This window comes from Crinia signifera, chromosome 8, assembly GCF_055691185.1.
Source record: "Crinia signifera chromosome 8, ASM5569118v1, whole genome shotgun sequence".
Taxonomy (NCBI): Eukaryota; Metazoa; Chordata; class Amphibia; order Anura; family Myobatrachidae; genus Crinia; species Crinia signifera.
The window spans coordinates 1,155,316-1,180,289 of NC_139224.1; the positions used below are offsets into that span (position 1 = coordinate 1,155,316).

General features: G+C 47.0%; 1 protein-coding gene and 1 pseudogene across 4 annotated transcripts in view; one reads left to right on the forward strand and one right to left on the reverse strand.

Moving 5' to 3' along the window:
• KLHDC8B (kelch domain containing 8B) overlaps positions 1-24,974 on the reverse strand; it is a 244,898-nt gene that overhangs the window by 156,907 nt on the left and 63,017 nt on the right. For 2 of the 4 annotated variants that reach the window (XM_083155548.1, XM_083155546.1), the window contains one exon: positions 17,835-18,463. In XM_083155548.1, coding sequence (XP_083011674.1) covers positions 17,835-18,321 — 487 coding nt within the window. In that variant the 5' untranslated portion in view covers positions 18,322-18,463. Of the gene's footprint in view, positions 1-17,834; positions 18,469-24,974 lie in introns of all 4 variants that reach the window. The other 2 variants (XM_083155547.1, XM_083155545.1) reach the window with 1 other exon arrangement.
• On the forward strand, positions 14,497-14,615 carry LOC146029812 (5S ribosomal RNA; annotated as a pseudogene).

Here is a 24,974-nt window from a genome sequence, read left to right on the forward strand (position 1 = left end):
ACATTTTATCTTGGAGCCTCAGCTCTTCAACTCTTCCCTGATTCTCCAGTGACTGACAGCTCCAAAACTTCCCAATTAATCATCGGCTGTTCCAGGACGTTTTAATTAGTCGTTCTGTCAGTAAATACATCTCTTCTGGGTAGTCAGAAATAAAGTCTGCATATGGGACACTTAATTCTAGTCATTAGGCAGTTTATAAATGAATTGGTTGAAGGGGTAATTAGGTGCCTGACATTTGGGTGAGCTACGTTTTATAGCTCTAGGATCGGAATACTTAGGGGGAGGTTTATCAAATCTTGGAGAAATATACTGTAGGATGGATATGCCAAGACTAAAGGTGCCCATACACTAGTAGGATTTATCTTCAGATCTGGCTGGTTGGAACAAAAACCTGGTTATGGATGAGTGACAGTTTGTCAGTTTTCCAGAATTTCCAAGCAAATGGTCAACTGTCATTTGCTCTCATCCATAACCATGTTTTTGTTCCAACCAGACAGATCTGAAGATAAATCTGCGTGTGTATGGCCACCTTACAGGGACGTGCAGTCAGGGGAGGCAGGGGAGGCAGAGCCTCACCTGTCAATAACTGATTTAAAAAAAAAATTCAAAGATGATATTTATATCACAATAACTCATATGCTGTTATAAATATCTTATTTGATTTTTTTCTTTAATTAGCTATGAGGTGGGACACTGTGGGGAGGCTGGGCGGCAGCGGGAGCTGTGCCTCCCGCTGACAATAGAAAACTGTCAGGCAGCTGGGGGCGGGCATAACCCGCAGGGAGAAAAGAGAATGAGAAGCCCATTGAAATTGTATGGGGAAGCGGCATCTATTCCTCTGCCTCAATGACAGGGACGGATGCCCCTGTCACTGAGACAGATGTGATAGGACAGCGGAGCAGACTGTCACTCACTGATAGCCTGTATCCGCTGTCCATGAGCTGCACAGTGTCAGTCAGTGTCTGCAGGCAGGGACAGCATCATCATGTAAGTGTTTAGTTAACACTACACTTACACAGGCACTATTATAGTTTTTAAAAATGCATTCTGTGTGTCCCCCCCCCCCCCCCATTCAACCAAGGCATCGGTGCTGGCGGGAGTAGGGGCATCTGTGAGCTCCACTGCAGCAACTGCCACCGATCGATGGCTGCGGGCGGCTGCGGACAGCAGGGGTGGTAGCGGCGGGTATATTTAATCTGCGCCCCAGGCTGCTGCTGCCCCCGCTCTCCCCCCCCCCCCCCCAGCAGCCCGGTGCCAAGCTCCAGTCCCACTACCAAGCTCCCCCCGCCTGCTGCCCGGGACACTGTCGGCTCAGGTGCAGGGGGAGCTGTCAGTTCTCTTCCCCGGGATGCGGGGAAGAGCAGAAGCGGAGACATTGCTAGCTGGGCAATATTTGGTGGCGGGGTGGTAGCGGCGCCGGCGGGTATCTCATCTGTGCCGCAAGCTACTACTTTCCCCCCCCACCCCCCGCAGTGCGGCGCCGAACGCCCGCTACAGCCGCTACCAAGCTCCCCCCGCCTGCTGCCCGTGGTCCCTGTCGGCTCAGGTGCAGGGGGAGCTGTCAGTGGTAGCGGCGCCGGGTATCTGCGCCAGTGCGCCCCAGGCTACTGCTCCCCCCCCCAGCACGGCGCCGAACGCCCGCTACAGCCGCTACCAAGCTCCCCCCGCCTGCTGCCCGTGGTCCCTGTCGGCTCAGGTGCAGGGGGAGCTGTCAGTTCTCTTCCCCGCATGTGATACGGGGAAGAGAACTGACAGCTCCCCCTGCACCTGAGCCGACAGTGTCCCAAGCAGCAGGCGGGGGGAGCTTGGTAGTGGGACTGGAGCTTGGCACCGGGCTGCTGGGGGGGGGGGGGGAGCGTGGGCAGCAGCAGCCTGGGGCGCAGATACCCGCCGGCGCCGCTACCACCCCGCCACCAAATATTGCCCAGCTAGCAATGTCTCCGCTTCTGCTCTTCCCCGCATCCCGGGGAAGAGAAATGACAGCTCCCCCTGCACCTGAGCCGACAGTGTCCCGGGCAGCAGGCGGGGGAGCTTGGTAGTGGGACTGGAGCTTGGCACCGGGCTGCTGGGGGGGGGAGAGCGGACCTTGCACTACAAGTCCCAGCATGGTTAGTTAGTTGCTGGGACTTGTAGTGCAAGGGTACCGGTAATTACTAGTATTTATATCCACATATTAGCCTAGCCACATTTTGGGGCATAGAAGCAGAGGCGCTGGACTGTACACAGCATTTGAAATTTAAAGATGGCCGCCGGGAGCCAATCAGAGTGTGGCATGTCTGGCTCCGCCCCCTCATACAGTTTTTAAGAACCAGCAGCAGGCAGTCTGACAGCAGGAATGGAGCATAGAAGAGCTCCCGAAGAAAGAAGACTCAGGAAGTCTAGTGGGCGGTGGCTTTTCAAAGCAGCTCAAAATAGGCTGCTGCCCACCAGATGAAGTTGCTGGAAGCCCTGGCACTGTGGCAGCCGCGCAAAAGAGCTTATTGGCTGCCGCTTGCCAGGTGAAGACGCCGGAAGCCCTGGCACGGCGGCAGCCACGCAAAAGAGCTTATTGGCTGCCGCCTGCCAGGTGAAGACGCCGGAAGCCCTGGCACAGCGGCGGCCACGCAAAAGAGCTTATTAGCTGCCGCCCGCCAGGTGAAGACTGCTGTGTTAATAAAATTTTACTTTACATGGTGTGGTTTTTTTTATTGGTGTATTGGTTCTGCTGTGGGACTACAAGTCCCAGTGGGCCCATTAATGCCCTGTATGCTGGGACTTGTGGTTCCCCAAGTCCCTGCATACAGGGGAAGGTTTGCTGTGATTTGTTGTTCCGCAGCAGAACCCAATACTTTTACACTTATTTTATCAGCCCGGTGTCCACCGCCCTGGGACATCGGGGACAGCCCCGGGCTTCAGCCCGGGATGGGTGAAGCCTGGGGGTGGGGGACCCCTTTATTGGGGGGGTCCTCACTCCCCCAGGTACCCCATCCAGGGCTGACCAGCCAGGGTGAACATGCTATGGCTGGGGTACCTTGCATAAAAAGTGTCCCCCAGCTGTGGCATGACACTGCTGGCTGTTGGAGCCCGGTGTTGGTTCCAAAATGCGGGTGACCCCCAGTTTTTTTGTCCCCCGTATTTTTTGGAACCAGGACCGGTCCAAGAGCCTGGTGCTGGTTTCTTAAATATGGGGGAACCCCACAATTTTTTTATCCCTATATTTGGGGAACCAGGACTGGCTCAACGAGCCCGGGGCTGGTTATGCTTGGGAGGGGGGACCCTACGTGTTTTTTTTTGGCTCTGGCTCTGAAACTAGCCAGTGCCTCACCAGTCACTAACCTCACCGCACGTCACTGCCACCTTAACACCTGCAGCCTGGGACAGTGGTGCTCACTGGCGGGTTCCTTGCGCTCAGGAACTACCTAAACGGAACTAAACACATTCTACATTGGAGCTGCCTGCTGAGGCCTGGGATCAAAGCCCCACCCCCTCTGTTTCATATTTAAATGCCTGCAAATCATGCTGCAAATGATCTGTTCTTGGTAGTAAGCGGTCATTCGAGCGACTGAATGTGAGATTATTTTATGTTTTTATTTTTTTCAACTATGAGACGAGGGAAGGCGACAGCTACGTGTGTAACAGAGGATCCGTTTTCTAAAATGTTTCCACGTTTTTTTTCATATATTTCTGAAATGAAACAGCAGAAAAAGATGCACATGTCGAATAGCTGCGGATCCCCAGACAATATCAGTGCTCCGTCTCTCTCAGCGGACACACAAGGGCGAGACATCCCACAAGGGCGAGACATCCCACAAGGACGAGACATCCCACAAGGGCGAGACATCCCACAAGGGCGAGACATCCCACAAGGGCGAGACATCCCACAAGGGCCAGACATCCCACAAGGGCCAGACATCCCACAAGGGCCAGACATCCCACAAGGGCGAGACATCTGTCAATGCCTAATTTTTCCCAGCATATAATTTCCATAATTATAAATTATAACCATGCCCATAACATTAATATAGTCAGGGATAAATAATCTTTTATCCCATATATGTCATGTTTAGTCTCTGAATGTGTAGATTTATAATGGCTGACAGATGACAGTTATTAGAATTCTATATCATGTCACACTCACATGTTATAACAAATTATAAGTTAGTCACAGAAAAACCAGCATTAGAGATGAAGTCATTAGCATTCCCAAACACCAGTGAGCCATACAAGATACAGCAAACAAAGGGGCGTGTCTATAGGCTAGTGAAACCAAGTGAATGAATGGATTCTCCCCTCCCCCGAGAGTTCTCTTGAAAGCAAGAGAAAATCAAATAGTTCAGTGTGTTTTTGTAGCAGCAGACGGAAGGAGCTATGGAACTGAACTCGCCAGGACATGATTGAGGAATAAGTACCAAATGTTTATATTACTGTGTATCAGGCATGGCTCGGAATATTGATAAGGGATAGAGCTTATTCATGAGAGTATGGTTCAGGTATGGAGTGTTGAAGGTCTGAGAAGGTCAAATGATTGGAAGGTATGTGAAACGTGACTGTAAGAGATAAAGTAATGATTGGAATCTGATATATATATATGGGTAGGTGTAGCTGTTATGAATGTGAGTAAGGATATGCTTAAATTGGTAGATATAGCCGTGTACGTTTACATGTGGACAAAGTGAGGCCTAAGCCTGCTGCTGCCATGTGGCAAAGCAAAGGCCTAGGTCCTGGATCTTTTGTATGCAAGGAGTGTAAATAGCTTCCTTTTGTTTGCTATGTGTCTGGATATTTAAACTAGCCACTGTGTGTCCAAGTGTGGTTGCGGAAAGGCTTTTAAAGTATATTGACTGGCTAGAGTATCCAGATAATCGGATGTAACAAGTGTTGTTAGTTTGATGCTCGGATTGTGTGTGTGTAACGGCATGTGATGTGAGTATGATATAGCAAGGCCATAGATTGTATGGTGCCATGAAAGTGTTTTGTACAGAAGTACATTGTAGCTTAAATGATATTCAAATTGTGTATGCTGCAGGGTTAGTGTGTGTTTGATGAATGTGCAAGTTTTATTCAGGATTGTGAGTATCGCATGATGCAGGTTAGAGGTTAATTTGGAGTAAATGTTGTGAATAGAAATTATGAACGTACAGTCAGTTTATGTGTGATTGCCAGGCGGAAGTTATTAGTCTTTTGCTAAGGTTTCCTTTGTGTGCTATGTAGTGGAATCTAAGATGGCGGAATGCCATGCGGCAGACTAACATGTGTTCTAGCTAAGATGGCTGCTGCCTCACATACACGCCCCTTTCTCCCCCTTACAGCATTATATTCACATTTATATATATATATACATTCATATATATTTATCACTGAGGGTAGCTTTATTTAAGGATGCTGGAGCAATAATCGTTATTTTGTATAATACCTGTATTGTTATATTTATTATCCATGATACAGTTTCATCTGGTTACACTTATAAATAATATTCATTGATTATAAATCTGGACATTCAATTATTGGTTGCGTGCGAAATGAATAAATTAGATAGACTTTGCATATATAAATCAATGGACTTCCTTAGATGGGGCCTCAGTCCTCGGGATTAAGCATTTGACGATGTGCGGATATGCGCAGGTTTGCGAATATCGGCAGGTGTGGGATCATCTACCAGAAAAGAAGAAAAAGTTTTTTTTTATTTTTTTTTCTGGTGCGTTTTGTGTGTTTCCATATTACTGCCGGTTAGGGGCCTGTGTTGGATCTGTAGTATTACAAAGCTCTAATTTGAACTTTGGGACAAAAGGAAAAACATTTATTTATATTTAAATACCAAGATGCGATTCTATAAGTATATATATTTTATAATAATTTGTTTTCTCTCTTGCGATGGTATCTCCTTTTGATGTTTATCTTTTAAATAATAGTCAGATATGATTGGCAAGGGCTGTTTCAGGTTGAATTGTTTTTTTTTTAATTAGAATTGTTTTATAAGCAATGCAAATTTTAAATAAATGCACATCTTTTATAATTGCAGCAGAAGCGGATTATAAGGGAATAATGTATAGCCATAAATTGCAGGTATTTTACTGCAGACCATCTCAACCTGAGAAAGCCATTGTATAATTGTATGTCGCAAAGAATTCTGGGTAAAAATGCTATTTCTACTAAATAAATTTATTTTATTTGTAGTATATCTTTCAACATATGGTAATGAGAATAGTAGGCATTGCCAGTGCTAAGAGTGTTTAATGGTAAACTTTCATTCCCATAATTGATAGGATTGAGTCATAAGTATTTTTGCTTTAGAAAGATAAAATCAACAAATTCCAAGCAGTATGAAATTTTGAATGTTACTCTAAAGTGTTACATTTAAAACTGAAACAAATTGTTACCAAATATGATATATAACATTTTTCTTTTTTTTATTCCAGGCTAAAAGACAGAAAAAGATTCTTAACTTTTAAAAGTGCCAGCCAGAGGGTATTTAGATGTAAATGAAGGTGTTGAGACAATAGATTTAACCTTGAAACTTAGACAAAGCAACTTCTCTTAGAAAGGGGGCATTTGAATAGGAATGGTTCATTTATACTCTCCCAGCAGAGACTGTAGTTTTGAATAGGCTCAATAGACAGAATATTTCTTTTTGTAACTATTGTGATCTTTATCCCAAATGCATAAGTGCATGAAAAAACTGGTAAGAGGTATTGTACCGTGTGGAGTTTGTACCTGTTAAGAGTAAAATTGCATTTGTTTTCCCCTGTGAATATGAGATATCTACAGTATTGTAAGAGGTGTTAAATTCATAGTGCCATATCCTTGCTAACCACAAATGTTATAGAAAGAGTGTATTGTTTGGATTTCTTGAATAATTAAGTTACTGTGGGACACAATGCCAAGTGGCATAGTGTGAACCCACATAAGTATGCAAAAGAAGGCGGGATTCGGACACATGGGTGTCAACGTCTGCCGCTCATAGAGACACTGTTTGCGTGATGGACACATGTGCGGGCGCATGTGATTGCCTAGGTAAGCTGTACAGGTAAATGCCCAAGGATGGGTAGTGATACTTAATTGAGTGATAATTACAATTCATAAATTGAGTAAGACTCCTGTTGAGTTACAAACAGGCTTCTTTTATTATTGTTCAAAATTCAAGAAATTCAAATAGTATTGATTAAATTCCCATTGATAGTCAAGGGAACACTCGTGTGACATCCAGTAGAAGAGCTACTAGCCTAGGAAGATTTTCTGTACAGAAATATTTCAAGTTTAAGCATAAGACCATAAGATGTATAGCACCCAGTGTGAAACATAACTGAGGCGAACGGGTGTGTGACGGCACGACTCAGCGCAGTGTAGTCCAGTGTAGGACAGTCCAGTTAGGACAGGGTGTACGTGCCGACGTACACATAGGAACTGCCCCTTCAGTGGAACTAAATTCCGCTAGGAGGGTACAAGAAGATACATCGGAACCCAGTTGTTTCCGATTAGCTACTTTAGAAATCCAGTTTCTGGGGGCACAGGAAAACAAGTTTGTTGTGCCCTGGAGAAATTAGGCCGCACCTTGCAAGTTGGCTAGAAGTTCGCTGCTAGTTGAAAGACTTGGTGATTGAGTATCCTCGTATCCTTCGCACCTGCTTGACTGTGGGATGTTCTAGGAAGCTGTAGAAGTGAGTGTTTGGGGAGCTCTCAGACAAGTAATAACCCACCGGTATCTATTAAGCTGTGAACGTTTATTCCTGGAATTATGGGTAATAACGGGTCACGCTGTGATAACGTGCATGTTAGGGAGGAAGCAAGCCGACCAAAAGGATCGGCTGCTTTTATTATGTGCTGTGAGCACGGTGAACGAGCAGTTGTTTACCAAAAGAAATGAAAAAGGAATACACAGGCAGCAAGTTAGAATTTCCCAGTGTTGATAGCTTCGAACCGGATGAATTACACAATAAGAATTGAAAATATGTCTGCTCTCATCAAACGCGAGGTAAGAAGAGGCATAGTGTTTGTTTAAAACTGTGGTATAGGAAAATGGCAATAGGAAAAGTGATGACAAGTGCAATTAGACTGTAAATGCAGAATAGCAATACCCACCTCCATTCGTATATAATGGGACCAGTTATTCTAAGGTGTCTGATGTAATTGTGAAACTGACTAACCTATACCCTGTGTCAACTCCTTGTTAAGGATTAGTAAGTGTTGACGTAATATTCAAGACCGCTGTCATCTCCGAGACAAGATAAGTTGAATGTAAGGCAGAGTCGAACAGCCAGAGAGGATGCTGTTTTTCCCAAGTGGTAAGAGACGGTACGGTCGATGCCAAATTGACATAGCTGGAGAAGTAGGTATACTGGTTTCACACTGACTCAGGTAATAAGTATTAAGGTAACAAGATAAATTGAGAATGCCAAATTGTATTTGAAGTTAATTACATCCCCAGGTTAATAACTGCTGTAGGTATAGAGAAGCAGAGATGTCGCACAAATGAAGAACGGTAACTAGCAAAACTCCTAAACTTTCTTTCTCCCCTTTAGCAAGTAGATTAAAGATTTAAGAGTAGAACACAATATTACAGCGAACACATGAAGGATTAGACTATGGTAAGACATACAGGTATAGAACACGAGGAAAGGTAGAGAACAAGATAACATGTTCTATTCAAAGGAGTACTGCATACGATCCGCCCTCGGTACCAGGGTAACGACATATTGGGAAATTTGTTTTTGAAACATGCTTGTTCATTACATGACATATAGTTCCCATGACACATATGTATGTAAACACATAGATATAGGGAAGTGGTTAAAAGTTAATAGCCACCTAGTGGTGACTTGTATGTGATGTAATTGTCAGTCCAGGTTCTTAGGAATCAAGTAAGGAGAAATGGAAGTCTATATGTACTCTCTTTTGTTTGTTTGATTGTCATTGTTTGTTTTGAATGGTTCGGAGAATCAGACATATGTCGTGTAAGGTGTCTAAAGATTTGTTTTTCTGTTTGTTGTTTAGTTAAGCCAGAAAGAGCTGTGATTGGACCCGGTCAAATGTGACACATTGAATTTGGAAACCCCTATTGCTCCTAATTGCATGGAGAGCGTATGGACCTAACATTGAAAAAGTTTCATCCCCTAGACAACGAGATATATATAACAGTGTTTTTAAATGAGATTTAAAAATCTCAAGATATTGATAGTGTTAGGTCCAGATGTCAAGTAATTGATAGTCCCTAGTGATTAGACAGAGAAGAGGAAAATGAGAGATTGAATATTCTGAATATCTCAGATTTCCTCTAGTCACATTTTTCCGAAGAAGAACACAGATTATCTGGCTCAGAAAACTGTATTTGTAATATATGGAGTGATATAGAGGTTAAATTGAAAGAAGTTTGGTAGTACAGGGTAGAAATACCCTTAAATAAATTAGAGCGCCACCTAGTGTCAAAAGACAGTAAGGCGAGGGTTAAACTATAGCACTCTAGAGTGTAGAAGCTTCGCAGATGTGGGAGGCGGGATACTTTTAACGCTTGGGAAGTTCTTTCTGTTTATGTCTCTGCAGGGAAACAAGTCGACGACAGAACTATCGGAAGTCTACAAGTGGATCGGATGGAATACAAGAAGCCAAGAATGATAGGGAAAATAGGTTAAAATGCAAAGATATTGATACTTCTTTTTCCTACAGATGCAATGGAGAAGGAGAGACGAGCCCAGCCGTAGACAGACGATGGTCCTCGAGATGACGACTTGGATACCGACAGATGACTGGACAGGAACCCAGCTAGAAAGCCCCAAGAGCCGACGAAATACACAAGCCGACCAAGAGAATGATGACCCCTAGACGACCCCACGTCGTGATGAGCAGAAGACCCACTAGAGATTTTTTTTTGGCCCTTAGTTTTAATGTCAAGAGACACTAGGAATGACCCAAAAGTGCGTTAGAACGGTTTTTATCCTGGGAGGTCTAGCCGGGTTTTTAGTCCACTAACTGCACTAGGAGAAATGACTGTTCTCCACTCTTTCAGGAAATCTTTATAATACTCTGTTAAATTGTTTTTTTTGTTATGTCGTTCATCCATGTTTTCCCAGCATCCTTTGTAGGACATATGAAGGTTGTTCACCCCTGTACATCCTGCGGTAGGTAACACAACACCTATGCAGGAACCCTACACCCACATAGACTACACATACATTCCCCAAATGTATCATTCAGTCGTGTGTGTCTGGGCTGTGGCCCTACAACTATTGTGAGGTCATGGTCTGGACATGCCGGCGTTAAGTAAATGCACTCCCCCATTTATTATTAATCTCGGATTAAGCCATTGCGCAAAAATGATACATCCCCTTCTTTATACATATACACATAAGTTCCACCCTTTAAAAATCTTTTTTTTATCAATGAAAAATATTTTTATGAAAAATATTGAAATTTTATGAATTATGAAAATTAATGCGGAAATTATGCATTATTAATGTGACAGTTTTATATACTGTCAAATGGACGACTGTCAATGCCTAATTTTTCCCAGCATATAATTTCCATAATTATAAATTATAACCATGCCCATAACATTAATATAGTCAGGGATAAATAATCTTTTATCCCATATATGTCATGTTTAGTCTCTGAATGTGTAGATTTATAATGGCTGACAGATGACAGTTATTAGAATTCTATATCATGTCACACTCACATGTTATAACAAATTATAAGTTAGTCACAGAAAAACCAGCATTAGAGATGAAGTCATTAGCATTCCCAAACACCAGTGAGCCATACAAGATACAGCAAACAAAGGGGCGTGTCTATAGGCTAGTGAAACCAAGTGAATGAATGGATTCTCCCCTCCCCCGAGAGTTCTCTTGAAAGCAAGAGAAAATCAAATAGTTCAGTGTGTTTTTGTAGCAGCAGACGGAAGGAGCTATGGAACTGAACTCGCCAGGACATGATTGAGGAATAAGTACCAAATGTTTATATTACTGTGTATCAGGCATGGCTCGGAATATTGATAAGGGATAGAGCTTATTCATGAGAGTATGGTTCAGGTATGGAGTGTTGAAGGTCTGAGAAGGTCAAATGATTGGAAGGTATGTGAAACGTGACTGTAAGAGATAAAGTAATGATTGGAATCTGATATATATATATGGGTAGGTGTAGCTGTTATGAATGTGAGTAAGGATATGCTTAAATTGGTAGATATAGCCGTGTACGTTTACATGAGGACAAAGTGAGGCCTAAGCCTGCTGCTGCCATGTGGCAAAGCAAAGGCCTAGGTCCTGGATCTTTTGTATGCAAGGAGTGTAAATAGCTTCCTTTTGTTTGCTATGTGTCTGGATATTTAAACTAGCCACTGTGTGTCCAAGTGTGGTTGCGGAAAGGCTTTTAAAGTATATTGACTGGCTAGAGTATCCAGATAATCGGATGTAACAAGTGTTGTTAGTTTGATGCTCGGATTGTGTGTGTGTAACGGCATGTGATGTGAGTATGATATAGCAAGGCCATAGATTGTATGGTGCCATGAAAGTGTTTTGTACAGAAGTACATTGTAGCTTAAATGATATTCAAATTGTGTATGCTGCAGGGTTAGTGTGTGTTTGATGAATGTGCAAGTTTTATTCAGGATTGTGAGTATCGCATGATGCAGGTTAGAGGTTAATTTGGAGTAAATGTTGTGAATAGAAATTATGAACGTACAGTCAGTTTATGTGTGATTGCCAGGCGGAAGTTATTAGTCTTTTGCTAAGGTTTCCTTTGTGTGCTATGTAGTGGAATCTAAGATGGCGGAATGCCATGCGGCAGACTAACATGTGTTCTAGCTAAGATGGCTGCTGCCTCACATACACGCCCCTTTCTCCCCCTTACAGCATTATATTCACATTTATATATATATACATTCATATATATTTATCACTGAGGGTAGCTTTATTTAAGGATGCTGGAGCAATAATCGTTATTTTGTATAATACCTGTATTGTTATATTTATTATCCATGATACAGTTTCATCTGGTTACACTTATAAATAATATTCATTGATTATAAATCTGGACATTCAATTATTGGTTGCGTGCGAAATGAATAAATTAGATAGACTTTGCATATATAAATAAATGGACTTCCTTACATCCCACAAGGGCGAGACATCCCACAAGGGCGAGAAATCACACAAGGGTGAGAAATCACACAAGGGCGAGTAATCACGCAAGGGCGAGAAATCACACAAGGGCGAGAAATCACGCAAGGGCGAGAAATCACGCAAGGGCGAGACATTCCGCAAGGGCGAGACATTCCGCAAGGGCGAGACATCCCACAAGGGCGAGACATCCCACAAGGGCCAGACATCCCACCAAGGACGAGACATCACACAAGGGCGAGACAACCCACAAGGGCGAGACATCCCACAAGGGCGAGACATCCCACAAGGGCCAGACATCCCATGCAATACCCCGCCATCTCACCCGAAAGCTGCCAGGCAGCTTTGTATGAGGCCCGTTTGCATACAGGAGGTTATTGTAAATGACTCAGTCCCCGGCATGTTCACACAGGGGGACCGATGTCTTCTTACTGTGGATGCTGTATGGGAGCCTTCCCTGAAATCGCAGGCGGGTGGCTGATGTCACAGTATGTCAGCTGTCCGCCCAGTTCTCGGACCTGGACGCCGCAAGTCGACAACTTTGAATTACTTCGACCCCGCGCGCTATCCTGCAAATGGATGTTTATGCAAAACATCCATTCACAAAGCAGCGGGGGGGGGGGCAATCACACTGCAGCGGGGGGGGGGGGGGCAATCACACTGCAGCGGGTGGTGGACATTCACACAGCAGCAGGGGGACATTCACACTGCAGCGGGGGGGGGCAATCACACTGCAGGGGGGGGGTATTTACACTACAGCGGGGGTGGGCGTTCACACTGCGGGGGGGGATTAACACTGCAGCGGGGGGGGGGGGAGAATCACACTGCCGCGGGGGGGGGCATTCACACTGCAGCGGGGGGTGGATATTCACACTGCAGCGGGGGGTGGATATTCACACTGCAGCGGGGGGTGGGCAGTCACACTGCAGCGGGGGGGGGGTATTCACACTGCAGCGGGGGTGGGGGCAATCACACTGCAGCGGGGGGTGGGGGCAATCAAACTGCAGCGGGGGGGGGGCATTAACACTGCAGCGGGGGGACATTCACACTGCAGCGGGGGGGGCAATCACACTGCAGGGGGGGGGGGTATTTACACTGCAGCGGGGGGTGGGCGTTCACACTGCGGGGGGGGGGGATTAACACTGCAGCGGGGGGGGAGGCAATCACACTGCCGCGGGGGGGGGGGGGGGCATTCACACTGCAGCGGGGGGTGGATATTCACACTGCAGCGGGGGGTGAGCAGTCACACTGCAGCGGGGGGTGGGCAGTCACACTGCAGCGGGGGTGGGGGCAATCACACTGCAGCGGGGGGGCGGGCAGCATTAGAAGGCTCACCAAGCAGCGAATTACAGCTGCTTAGCGAGATAACCAGAATCACCGCCACAATGTATCCTATCAGAGGCGTAACTAGATATCAGTAGGCCCCATAGCAAAAGTTTGTAAGGGCCCCCCATTTACCAACTGATAGAGATAAATGTATGTAAAACATTAATTAGACAGTAAAGAAGGGCTGCATGAAGAAGCCGTCGTAGGCGAAACACGTGCCCAGCCGCCCCCCACGTCATCAGAGAACCAGCAGCGGGATCACCACAGACCGGCTCTTTCAAATCCAACGCTCACCAGCCGCTATATACACACCGGGACCTCACAGCCTGCATCCGCGGCTGTCTACACTGAAGACCGTACAGCAGATACCTGCAAGGTCGGAGAATATCCAGAGTCTTTCAGCGTCACCCCTCACAGGAGACACTATCCACCTGCCGGAGCACAAGCAGGTTAAGGTACGGGAGCGGACCGCGGACTCCTTCAGTGTCCAAGTCCTGCTCCGTTTAGTTAACTATTTCAGTACCCACCAGCGTCTATGTACTGCTCTCATTTATCAGTCACTTAGGACGGGTTCTGTTACAGTATTTCACTTTATGTGCAAATGCTACATTGTCTCCTGGGAGGTAAACTCTACCAATTTCACTGCTACAATATATGCAACCTTACTGTGTGGCTAACACAAGAGAGCAAGGTGTATATCAAGGAAAGCTTTGCTACCAGGGACTATAGAATCCTTTTTCTGACTACCAGAACTGTCAGATACTATATATATAAATATTTTTTTCAGTGAACCAATATCCGACAGCCTATGTGGATAAGTCACTCAATCCGGGTGCAATGTATGGTTAATTCTGTTGTAAAATCAAAGCAATTTGTTATCTATCCACAAGGAGCACCATACTATATAATTACCACCCACAGTGATACAATCTGGATGTACTTGGTAATACAGAGTGACTCTATGTATTGACTCCTTCACCAGGAAATTGCCGCGTTATTTCAATTGTGAGCATAGCCGTGTCAATAATAATCCCGGATACACAAGCGGTTGACTGGAGCCACTGTACGTGACCAAGGTCCCCACACAGTATACCACCATACCTCACTGGTCTGCCCAACACCCTTCCGAACTTGGAAGCCAAGCAGTGAAGGGCCTGGACAGTACCCGGGTGGGTGACCCCTGGAGAAGTCCAGGTGTGGTATTTTTTGTGTGTGGGGTCCTGGTGTCACAGAATCAGTGGCTTCAGAGCCGCCCACTGCTTGTGTTCCCAGTAAACTAGCCAATTCAGGCTCATAATAATATACTAGAGGTATATATAATTTTTTCTTGACGTGGGGCAGCCAATCCCCTTAATAATCAATAATCTCAATTTGGGGATTCAACTCATTTTTGCAGCCTACGGTCACTCGGGCTCATGTACCTGAGATGATTATATGCACTAAATGATAAATAAAAGTGTGATTGTAATCTTTTTTCATTAGATAGACTTTATGTGAATATATCTATAGCAATCACACAACAAAACTTAAGTAACATTACACCTTCCATTTCGGATAAAAATTGTTAACGCGCCTAATTCCTTTTAATAAGAGTTTATAATAAAAGCTAAGTTTTAAAAAATTATTATCACAACACATAGAATTTATTCAATTACAAGAGTGCGCCCACAAAGCGTTTTGCTGTCTTTTGCTCCGCATCTTTGCAGAGGCAAAAAAAACCCCCACTTTCAGTTTAGCTACTGAACGCTGGGCGCACCACCAGCACCATAACCACAAGCATTAGCCAGAAGTGGTTTATACTGCTGGTATAGATTATTCTTAACTAACTATCTAATCAAAGCTGTTGCGGGTCCATCCCCCTCCTTCCTTTATAAAGAAGGGCCCCCCTCAGCTCTGGGCCCCATAGCAGCTGCACCCCTTGCAACTATGGTAGTTACGCCCTTGTATCCTATGCAATCCCAGCAGCGGTTATGGGCTGCGATTAGTATTCATGGCGGCCGTGTGGTCGGTGACTGCAATGGGAAGCGCACGGGTCATGCCACATCGCAATTGCTGGAAAATGAAATTCCATCGGTCACTTTCATGCGTTCTGTGTCGGAATGGCTATATCGCACTGGTGGATGGCAGCCTGTAGGGGCACATAAAGATGGGAGGTTGCCCATAGCAACCAATCAGACTCTATTATCTTCTAGAAGGTGCTAAATAAATAAGCAGTCGAATCTCATTGGTTGCTATGGGCAACATCTAATCTTTAACAGAACTCCCATCTTAGTAAATGTACCCCTCAGGCAACGTCCCAACATTTGTCAGTTTGAAAATCCGGACCTGGCGGGCTGGAGGTGCGGCTGTTTTGAAAGGGGCAGAGATTCCAGATGGGTGGGTGTGTCCTATGATGGAAGGGGCATGACCTAACACCTCAGACCCCCATTTTTGTCACTATGGGGGTATGCCCAGCCCTCCACTAGCAGGTGGGCAGCCCCCAGCACCCCCCCTGCACTGCGAATAGTGGGCCTGATTCTTGCAAAAGCAAATTCTCTCTCTAATAGACAAAACCATGTGTACTGCAGGTGGGGCAGATGTAACGGGTGCCAGACGGGATTTTGACAGTCGGGGTCGAGACAGTCATTAACCCGACGTCGGGATCCCGACTGTTAAAACACCGACGGCCGGGCTCCCGACGGCCGTCGGCTATTTTCCCTCGTGGGGGTCCACGACCCCCATAGAGGGAGAATAGAATAGGTGGGGAGCGCAGCGAGCCCGCAAGGGGCTTTATTGCGCTGGCCACGCTGTCTGAGACCAGGCAGTCGGGATCCTGATGTCGGGATAATGACTGTCGGGATCCCGATTGTCGGTGATTCATACCACATCCGATGTAACATGTGCAGAGAGAGTTAGATTTGGGCTAGTCACTTTGTTTCTGTGCAGGGAAAATACTGGTTACTTCATATTTACACTGCAATATAGATAAATACAAACCCCACCCAAATGTAACTCTCTCTGCACATGTTACATCTGCCCCACCTGCAGTGCAGCATGGTTTTGTTCATTAGATATTTTGCTTGTGCAAGTGAACCAGTATCAGGCCCAGTATCTCATCAGATGATCTCTGGCTCCCCCCAACTTTCCCTCTGCCCACGGGCAATGTCCGAGGTGCCATCTCCCATTCGGCATGGTGAGGTGCAGTTGCACAGAAGCTTTGGTGGGTCTGTGGTCACCCCAAATCACAGGCCACCATTATACTTACACCTCCCAGTTGATAATCGGATAGGAAATGTATAATGAAGGACAAATAGCGCCTAGAACGCCTATTTAGCAGCACGTGCAGTGGTCCGCGCCTCAGGGTGGGTGATAAAATAATTGGAACAAATACTTTCGGGTTGTTGCATGAAAGCTTGGATGAAGAAGAATCGTGCACAGCAAAAAAGTACCAGCCAATCAGCTCCTGTCATTTGTCAAACTCTGCCCGTAGCAGGGCAGTTAGGAGCAGATGGCTGGTACCTTATCTCTCTCCAAGCTTTGATAATTCTCCTTGAATAGGTGCGCAGTTCTGTCCGGCACGTGTGCTCATCCCTCTCCTGTCTGAGGAAATATGGAACAGGCTTTATACAAGTACATGAGCTGTAATCCCCTGAGAATGTGCTGCCGCCATAGATAGCGGGTGGGGAGGTCATGTGGAGAAGACGGGAGAGAACAGTATCTGATGTAACCTGCAGGAACATTATATCATGCAGAGGGTGTGACGGCGGGTGCACTGGGCTGCCCAGAGTACCAGGCACAAAGGCGGTTTGTTTCCGGGGTGTCGTCTGTCAATAAACCCTATGTCCCATAAGAGCAGTGTACCTATGGAAGCATCCCTTCTTTTTAGTTCCCTCCTTATTTACTAAAGATGAAGTTCCTGTGTCATCACGTAACGGCCACAGGTTCTTGTAGTTATAGAATTCTTTAGGAAAAAGAAAAGGTTGTAGAGCAAAACTGCTGCAATTCCTGGCGCATATAAATGGTGGTTTATGATTATACAATTGCTACTAATGGCGGCTTATTCCCCATCTGCTCCTACCTCCAATCTCGGTCTTCTCAGCTCCCTCTCTCCATAACCAGCACGTCTGAAACCGATCATTATGCTTTCACTTTCTGTTACAGTGTAATTTGGTCCATTGCTTGACCTCTAGTGGTCACTGGCGAGGAGTATTTAGCCTTTTATATATAGATATTAACACTAACAGCGGGCATTATGGTCTAGTCAGGGTCAAAAACAGGGAAAAAACAAATGTAGTAGCCCTGAAAACGAAGAGAGAAAAAAGCCATTGGGCATACAGCTACCATCATTGGCGGGAACCACATGGTTCTCCACCATCGGCGGCAACTCTAATCCTCATTGGTAATAAACCACAGATGATCATGAAACATTGGTGCTCCAATTCTTACCTTTTTCGATGGCATTGATCCCCATAGATGGCTGGCACAGTGGAGCCTTCTTCTCCCACTTCCCCTCATCGCTGTTGTATATTTCCACAGATGCCAGCGGGCACTGCTCAGAATTCATGCCACCAATCACCAGGACCTGTTTACCAACAGCCACTGCAGCCGCCCCAGCACGGGGAGTAGGGAGCGGAGGTAGCACAGCCCATGTTTGTGAGACCACATCCAGCATTTCCACTGTGTCCAAAGGCAGTCCTGTTTTACTACATCCTCCCATGACAAACAAGCACCCGTCCTGGTATACCGGTGTGCAGTAAACGCGGCAGGTAGGCATTGAAGGGAACACCTCCCAGTAGAGGGACATGACGCCACTGGAGGCCATTATAGAAACCGGCATTGTAGTTAAGTAGAGATGAGTTATACCGGGCCGCCAATGAAGGGTAAAGATCCCATGTATTATACTCCGCAGCTCCCAAGGAGAAAATAATATCATTCAACATCTGTTTACCTCAGGCAGAAATCAATATATTCAGTACTGTTCTCCAACGCTGATCAATCCTCAGTAAGCACAGAGGTCGGTGACCCGAGGACGGGCAGTGACCGTGTTCTTGGCGTCCTCAGCTTGAGTTAGGCTTCTGCTCTACAGAAAAGAGAATGGAATCAATAAAACAAAGAAAAAGAAACCTTGTTATCCAGGAGAGTATAGCAGATACACACACACACACACACACACACACACACAAATACACACACACACACACACACATCAAAGGTGATTTATAATGAATACTGAATATCTGAAGAGATTATTTACTGAGCTACAGGGCCATGCCGCACATTATTCTGCAGTACTTGTCCCCGTGTCTTATACATAAGTCTACACTCCAGTTATAGGAACTGAGACCCCTAAAATCCATTTGGAAAATCACTTAGTAGAAATGTGAAATAATAGTGCTAAAAGTCTCACCAGATCAGACCCGGAGATCACAAGGGTAGCACGTAGGATTTGTCAGGTGGGCAGTTGGTGGGGTATTGCAAGTGAGGGTGGCATGTGATACCCCACATTAGTGTATGGGGGCCTATAGGGTTGCGCAGCATGGCCGCAGGAAGTGTGATGCAGTTGCCATTGTAGTGGTGCACGGGATCGCAGATGCAAGCTGAGACACACCCTGAAAGTGTCACGCGTCAGCCAATAATCACAGAGTGCCGAGAGCGCCGAGCCCGAAGCATGCCAAGCGATGCCAACCATGCAATGGGACACTCTACACTTACACAGTGTCCATGTTGACATAGACACTAAATAATTATGAAAAATTCATGTCGACCTTATTAATGTCGACCAAGTTCCCATGAAACTTTTGCTTGCGTCGATCTTCTGTTACTGATGATCTCATGGCTATGGACTATGTGTAGGCGTCTACAATCCTTAGTGGTCGACAACGTGATTGTCCATCTAGACATGGTCGATCCACTATGCCAGTGGTGTGAAACTCACGTCCCTCCAGCTGTTGTGGAACTACACGTCCCAGCATGCCCTGGCAGTTTTAGCAATCCATTATATAAAATCTGTGGCAGGGCGTGCTGGGACCTGTAGTTCCACAACAGTTGGAGGGCCGTGAGTTGGCCACCACTGCACTATACCATTAACCCAAATTTTACCTTAAAAAACTGCAGAAAAAAAACAAATATTTTCTTGTTGACCTTTTGACGCTGTCAACTTTTCGGTTAGAATACTGATGCGGGCATCCTGATGGAGGTAATACTGACAGGGAACTGGTAGGTATACCTACCTCCCCCTGCCCCCTCCTAACATTCACCCTACCTTCCTACAGCCTAACCCTAACCCTCCGCGCTTAGTGCCTAACCCTAACCTCCCTCCCACAGCCTAACGCTATATCCGCTTAGTGCCTAACCCTAACCTCCCTCCCACAGCCTAACACTATATCCGCTTAGTGCCTAACCCTAACCTCCCTCCCCCCAGCCTAACACTCTATCCGCTTAGTGCCTAACCCTAACTTCCCTCCCACAGCCTAACACTATATCCACTTAGTGCCTAACCTTAACCTCCCTCCCACAGCCTAACACTATATCCGCTTTGTGCTTAAAACTAACCTCCCTCCCACAGCCTAACACTATATCCGCTTAGTGCATAACCCTAACCTCCCTCCCACAGCCTAACACTATATCCACTTAGTGCCTAACCTTAACCTCCCTCCCACAGCCTAACACTATATCCGCTTTGTGCCTAAAACTAACCTCCCTCCCACAGCCTAACACTATATCCGCTTAGTGCCTAACCCTAACCTCCCTCCCCCCAGCCTAACACTATATCCGCTTAGTGCCTAACCCTAACCTCCCTCCCACAGCCTAACGCTATATCCGCTTAGTGCCTAACCCTAACCTCCCTCCCACAGCCTAACGCTATATCCGCTTAGTGCCTAACCCTAACCTCCCTCCCCTCAGCCTAACACTATATCCGCTTAGTGCCTAACCCCGCTCCCCCCAGCCTAACACTATATCCGCTTAGTGCCTAACCCTATCCTCCCACAGCCTAACACTATATCCGCTTAGTGCCTAACCCTAACCTCCCTCCCACAGCCTAACACTATATCCGTTTTGTGCCTAAAACTAACCTCCCTCCCACAGCCTAACACTATATCTGCTTAGTGCCTAACCCTAACCTCCCTCCCCCCAGCCTAACACTATATCCGCTTAGTGCCTAACCCCCCTCCCCCCAGCCTAACACTATATCTGCTTAGTGCCTAACCCTATCCTCCACAGCCTAACACTATATCCGCTTAGTGTCTAACCCTAACCTCCCTCCCACAGCCTAACACTCTATCCGCTTAGTGCCTAACCCTAACTTCCCTCCCACAGCCTAACACTATATCCACTTAGTGCCTAACCTTAACCTCCCTCCCACAGCCTAACACTATATCCGCTTTGTGCTTAAAACTAACCTCCCTCCCACAGCCTAACACTATATCCGCTTAGTGCATAACCCTAACCTCCCTCCCACAGCCTAACACTATATCCACTTAGTGCCTAACCTTAACCTCCCTCCCACAGCCTAACACTATATCCGCTTTGTGCCTAAAACTACCCTCCCTCCCACAGCCTAACACTATATCCGCTTAGTGCCTAACCCTAACCTCCCTCCCACAGCCTAACGCTATATCCGCTTAGTGCCTAACCCTAACCTCCCTCCCACAGCCTAACGCTATATCCGCTTAGTGCCTAACCCTAACCTCCCTCCCCTCAGCCTAACACTATATCCGCTTAGTGCCTAACCCCGCTCCCCCCAGCCTAACACTATATCCGCTTTGTGCCTAACCCTATCCTCCCACAGCCTAACACTATATCCGCTTAGTGCCTAACCCTAACCTCCCTCCCACAGCCTAACACTATATCCGTTTTGTGCCTAAAACTAACCTCCCTCCCACAGCCTAACACTATATCTGCTTAGTGCCTAACCCTAACCTCCCTCCCCCCAGCCTAAGACTATATCCGCTTAGTGCCTAACCCCCCTCCCCCCAGCCTAACACTATATCTGCTTAGTGCCTAAAACTATCCTCCACAGCCTAACACTATATCCGCTTAGTGTCTAACCCTAACCTCCCTCCCACAGCCTAACACTATATCCGCTTAGTGCCTAACCCTAACCTCCCTCCCACAGCCTAACACTATATCCGCTTTGTGCCTAAAACTAACCTCCCTCCCACAGCCTAACACTATATCCGCTTAGTGCCTAATCCTAACCTCCCTCCCCCCAGCCTAACTCTATATCCGCTTAGTGCCTAACCCTAACCTCCCTCCCACAGCCTAACACTATATCCGCTTAGTGCATAACCCTAACCTCCCTCCAACAGCCTAACACTATATCCGCTTAGTGCATAACCCTAACCTCCCTCCCACAGCCTAACACTATATCCGCTTAGTGCCTAACCCTAACCTCCCTCCCACAGCCTAACACTATATCCGCTTAGTGCATAACCCTAACCTCCCTCCCACAGCCTAACACTATATCCGCTTAGTGCCTAACCCTAACCTCCCTCCCACAGCCTAACACTATATCCGCTTAGTGCATAACCCTAACCTCCCTCCCACAGCCTAACACTATATCCACTTAGGGCCTAACCTTAACCTCCCTCCTACAGCCTAACACTATATCCGCTTTGTGCTTAAAACTAACCTCCCTCCCACAGCCTAACACTATATCCGCTTAGTGCATAACCCTAACCTCCCTCCCACAGCCTAACACTATATCCACTTAGTGCCTAACCTTAACATCCCTCCCACAGCCTAACACTATATCCGCTTTGTGCTTAAAACTAACCTCCCTCCCACAGCCTAACACTATATCCGCTTAGTGCCTAACCCTAACCCCTCCCTCCCACAGCCTAACGCTATATCCGCTTAGTGCCTAACCCTAACCTCCCTCCCACAGCCTAACGCTATATCCGCTTAGTGCCTAACCTCCCTCCCCCCAGCCTAACAATATACCTGCTTAGTGCCTAACCCCGCTCCCCCCAGCCTAACACTATATCCGCTTAGTGCCTAACCCTATCCTCCCACAGCCTAACACTATATCCGCTTAGTGCCTAACCCTATCCTCCCACAGCCTAACACTATATCCGCTTAGTGCCTAACCCTAACCTCCCTCCCACAGCCTAACACTATATCCGCTTTGTGCCTAAAACGAACCTCCCTCCCACAGCCTAACACTATATCCGCTTAGTGCCTAACCCTAACCTCCCTCCCACAGCCTAACACTATATCCGCTTAGTGCCTAACCCTAACCTCCCTCCCACAGCCTAACACTATATCCGCTTAGTGCATAACCCTAACCTCCCTCCCACAGCCTAACACTATATCCGCTTAGTGCCTAACCCTAACCTCCCTCCCACAGCCTAACACTATATCCGCTTAGTGCATAACCCTAACCTCCCTCCCACAGCCTAACACTATATCCGCTTAGTGCATAACCCTAACCTCCCTCCCACAGCCTAACACTATATCCACTTAGGGCCTAACCTTAACCTCCCTCCTACAGCCTAACACTATATCCGCTTTGTGCTTAAAACTAACCTCCCTCCCACAGCCTAACACTATATCCGCTTAGTGCATAACCCTAACCTCCCTCCCACAGCCTAACACTATATCCACTTAGTGCCTAACCTTAACATCCCTCCCACAGCCTAACACTATATCCGCTTTGTGCTTAAAACTAACCTCCCTCCCACAGCCTAACACTATATCCGCTTAGTGCCTAACCCTAACCCCTCCCTCCCACAGCCTAACGCTATATCCGCTTAGTGCCTAACCCTAACCTCCCTCCCACAGCCTAACGCTATATCCGCTTAGTGCCTAACCTCCCTCCCCCCAGCCTAACAATATACCTGCTTAGTGCCTAACCCCGCTCCCCCCAGCCTAACACTATATCCGCTTAGTGCCTAACCCTATCCTCCCACAGCCTAACACTATATCCGCTTAGTGCCTAACCCTATCCTCCCACAGCCTAACACTATATCCGCTTAGTGCCTAACCCTAACCTCCCTCCCACAGCCTAACACTATATCCGCTTTGTGCCTAAAACGAACCTCCCTCCCACAGCCTAACACTATATCCGCTTAGTGCCTAACCCTAACCTCCCTCCCACAGCCTAACACTATATCTGCTTAGTGCCTAACCCTAACCTCCCTCCCCCCAGCCTAACACTATATCTGCTTAGTGCCTAACCCTAACCTCCCTCCCCCCAGTCTAACACTATATCCGCTTAGTGCCTAACCCTAACCTCCCTCCCCCCAGCCTAACACTATATCTGCTTAGTGCCTAACCCTAACCTCCCTCCCACAGCCTAACGCTATATCCGCTTAGTGCCTAACCTCCCTCCCCCCAGCCTAACACTATATCCGCTTAGTGCCTAACCCTAACCTCCCTCCCACAGCCTAACCTATATCCGCTTAGTGCCTAACCCTAACCTCCCCCCACAGCCTAACGCTATATCCGCTTAGTGCCTAACCCTAACCTCCCTCCCTCCAGCCTAACGCTATATCCGCTTAGTGCCTAACCCTAACCTCCCTCCCCCCAGCCTAACGCTATATCCGCTTAGTACCTAACCCTAACCTCCCTCCCACATCCTAACGCTATATCCGCTTAGTGCCTAACCCTAACCTCCCTCTCACAGCCTAACCTATATCCGCTTAGTGCCTAACCCTAACCTCCCTCCCCCCAGCCTATCGCTATATCCGCTTAGTACCTAACCCTTACCTCCCTCCCCCCAGCCTAACGCTATATCCGCTTAGTGCCTAACCCTAACCTCCCTCCCACAGCCTAACGCTATATCTGCTTAGTGCCTAACCCTAACCTCCCTCCCCCCAGCCTAACACTATATCCGCTTAGTACCTAACCCTAACCCCCCTCCCCCCAGCCTAACGCTATATACGCTTAGTGCCTAACCCTAACCTCCCTCCCACAGCCTAACGCTATATCTGCTTAGTGCCTAACCCTAACCTCCCTCCCCCCAGCCTAACACTCTATCCGCTTAGTGCCTAACCCTAACCTCCCTCCCACAGCCTAACGCTATATCCGCTTAGTGCCTAACCTCCCTCCCCCCAGCCTAACACTATATCCGCTTAGTGCCTAACCCTAACCTCCCTCCCACAGCCTAACCTATATCCGCTTAGTGCCTAACCCTAACCTCCCCCCACAGCCTAACGCTATATCCGCTTAGTGCCTAACCCTAACCTCCCTCCCCCCAGCCTAACGCTATATCCGCTTAGTGCCTAACCCTAACCTCCCTCCCCCCAGCCTAACGCTATATCCGCTTAGTACCTAACCCTAACCTCCCTCCCACAGCCTAACGCTATATCCGCTTAGTGCCTAACCCTAACCTCCCTCCCACAGCCTAACCTATATCCGCTTAGTGCCTAACCCTAACCTCCCTCCCCCCAGCCTATTGCTATATCCGCTTAGTACCTAACCCTTACCTCCCTCCCCCCAGCCTAACGCTATATCCGCTTAGTGCCTAACCCTAACCTCCCTCCCACAGCCTAACGCTATATCTGCTTAGTGCCTAACCTCCCTCCCCCCAGCCTAACACTATATCCGCTTAGTACCTAACCCTAACCCCCCTCCCCCCAGCCT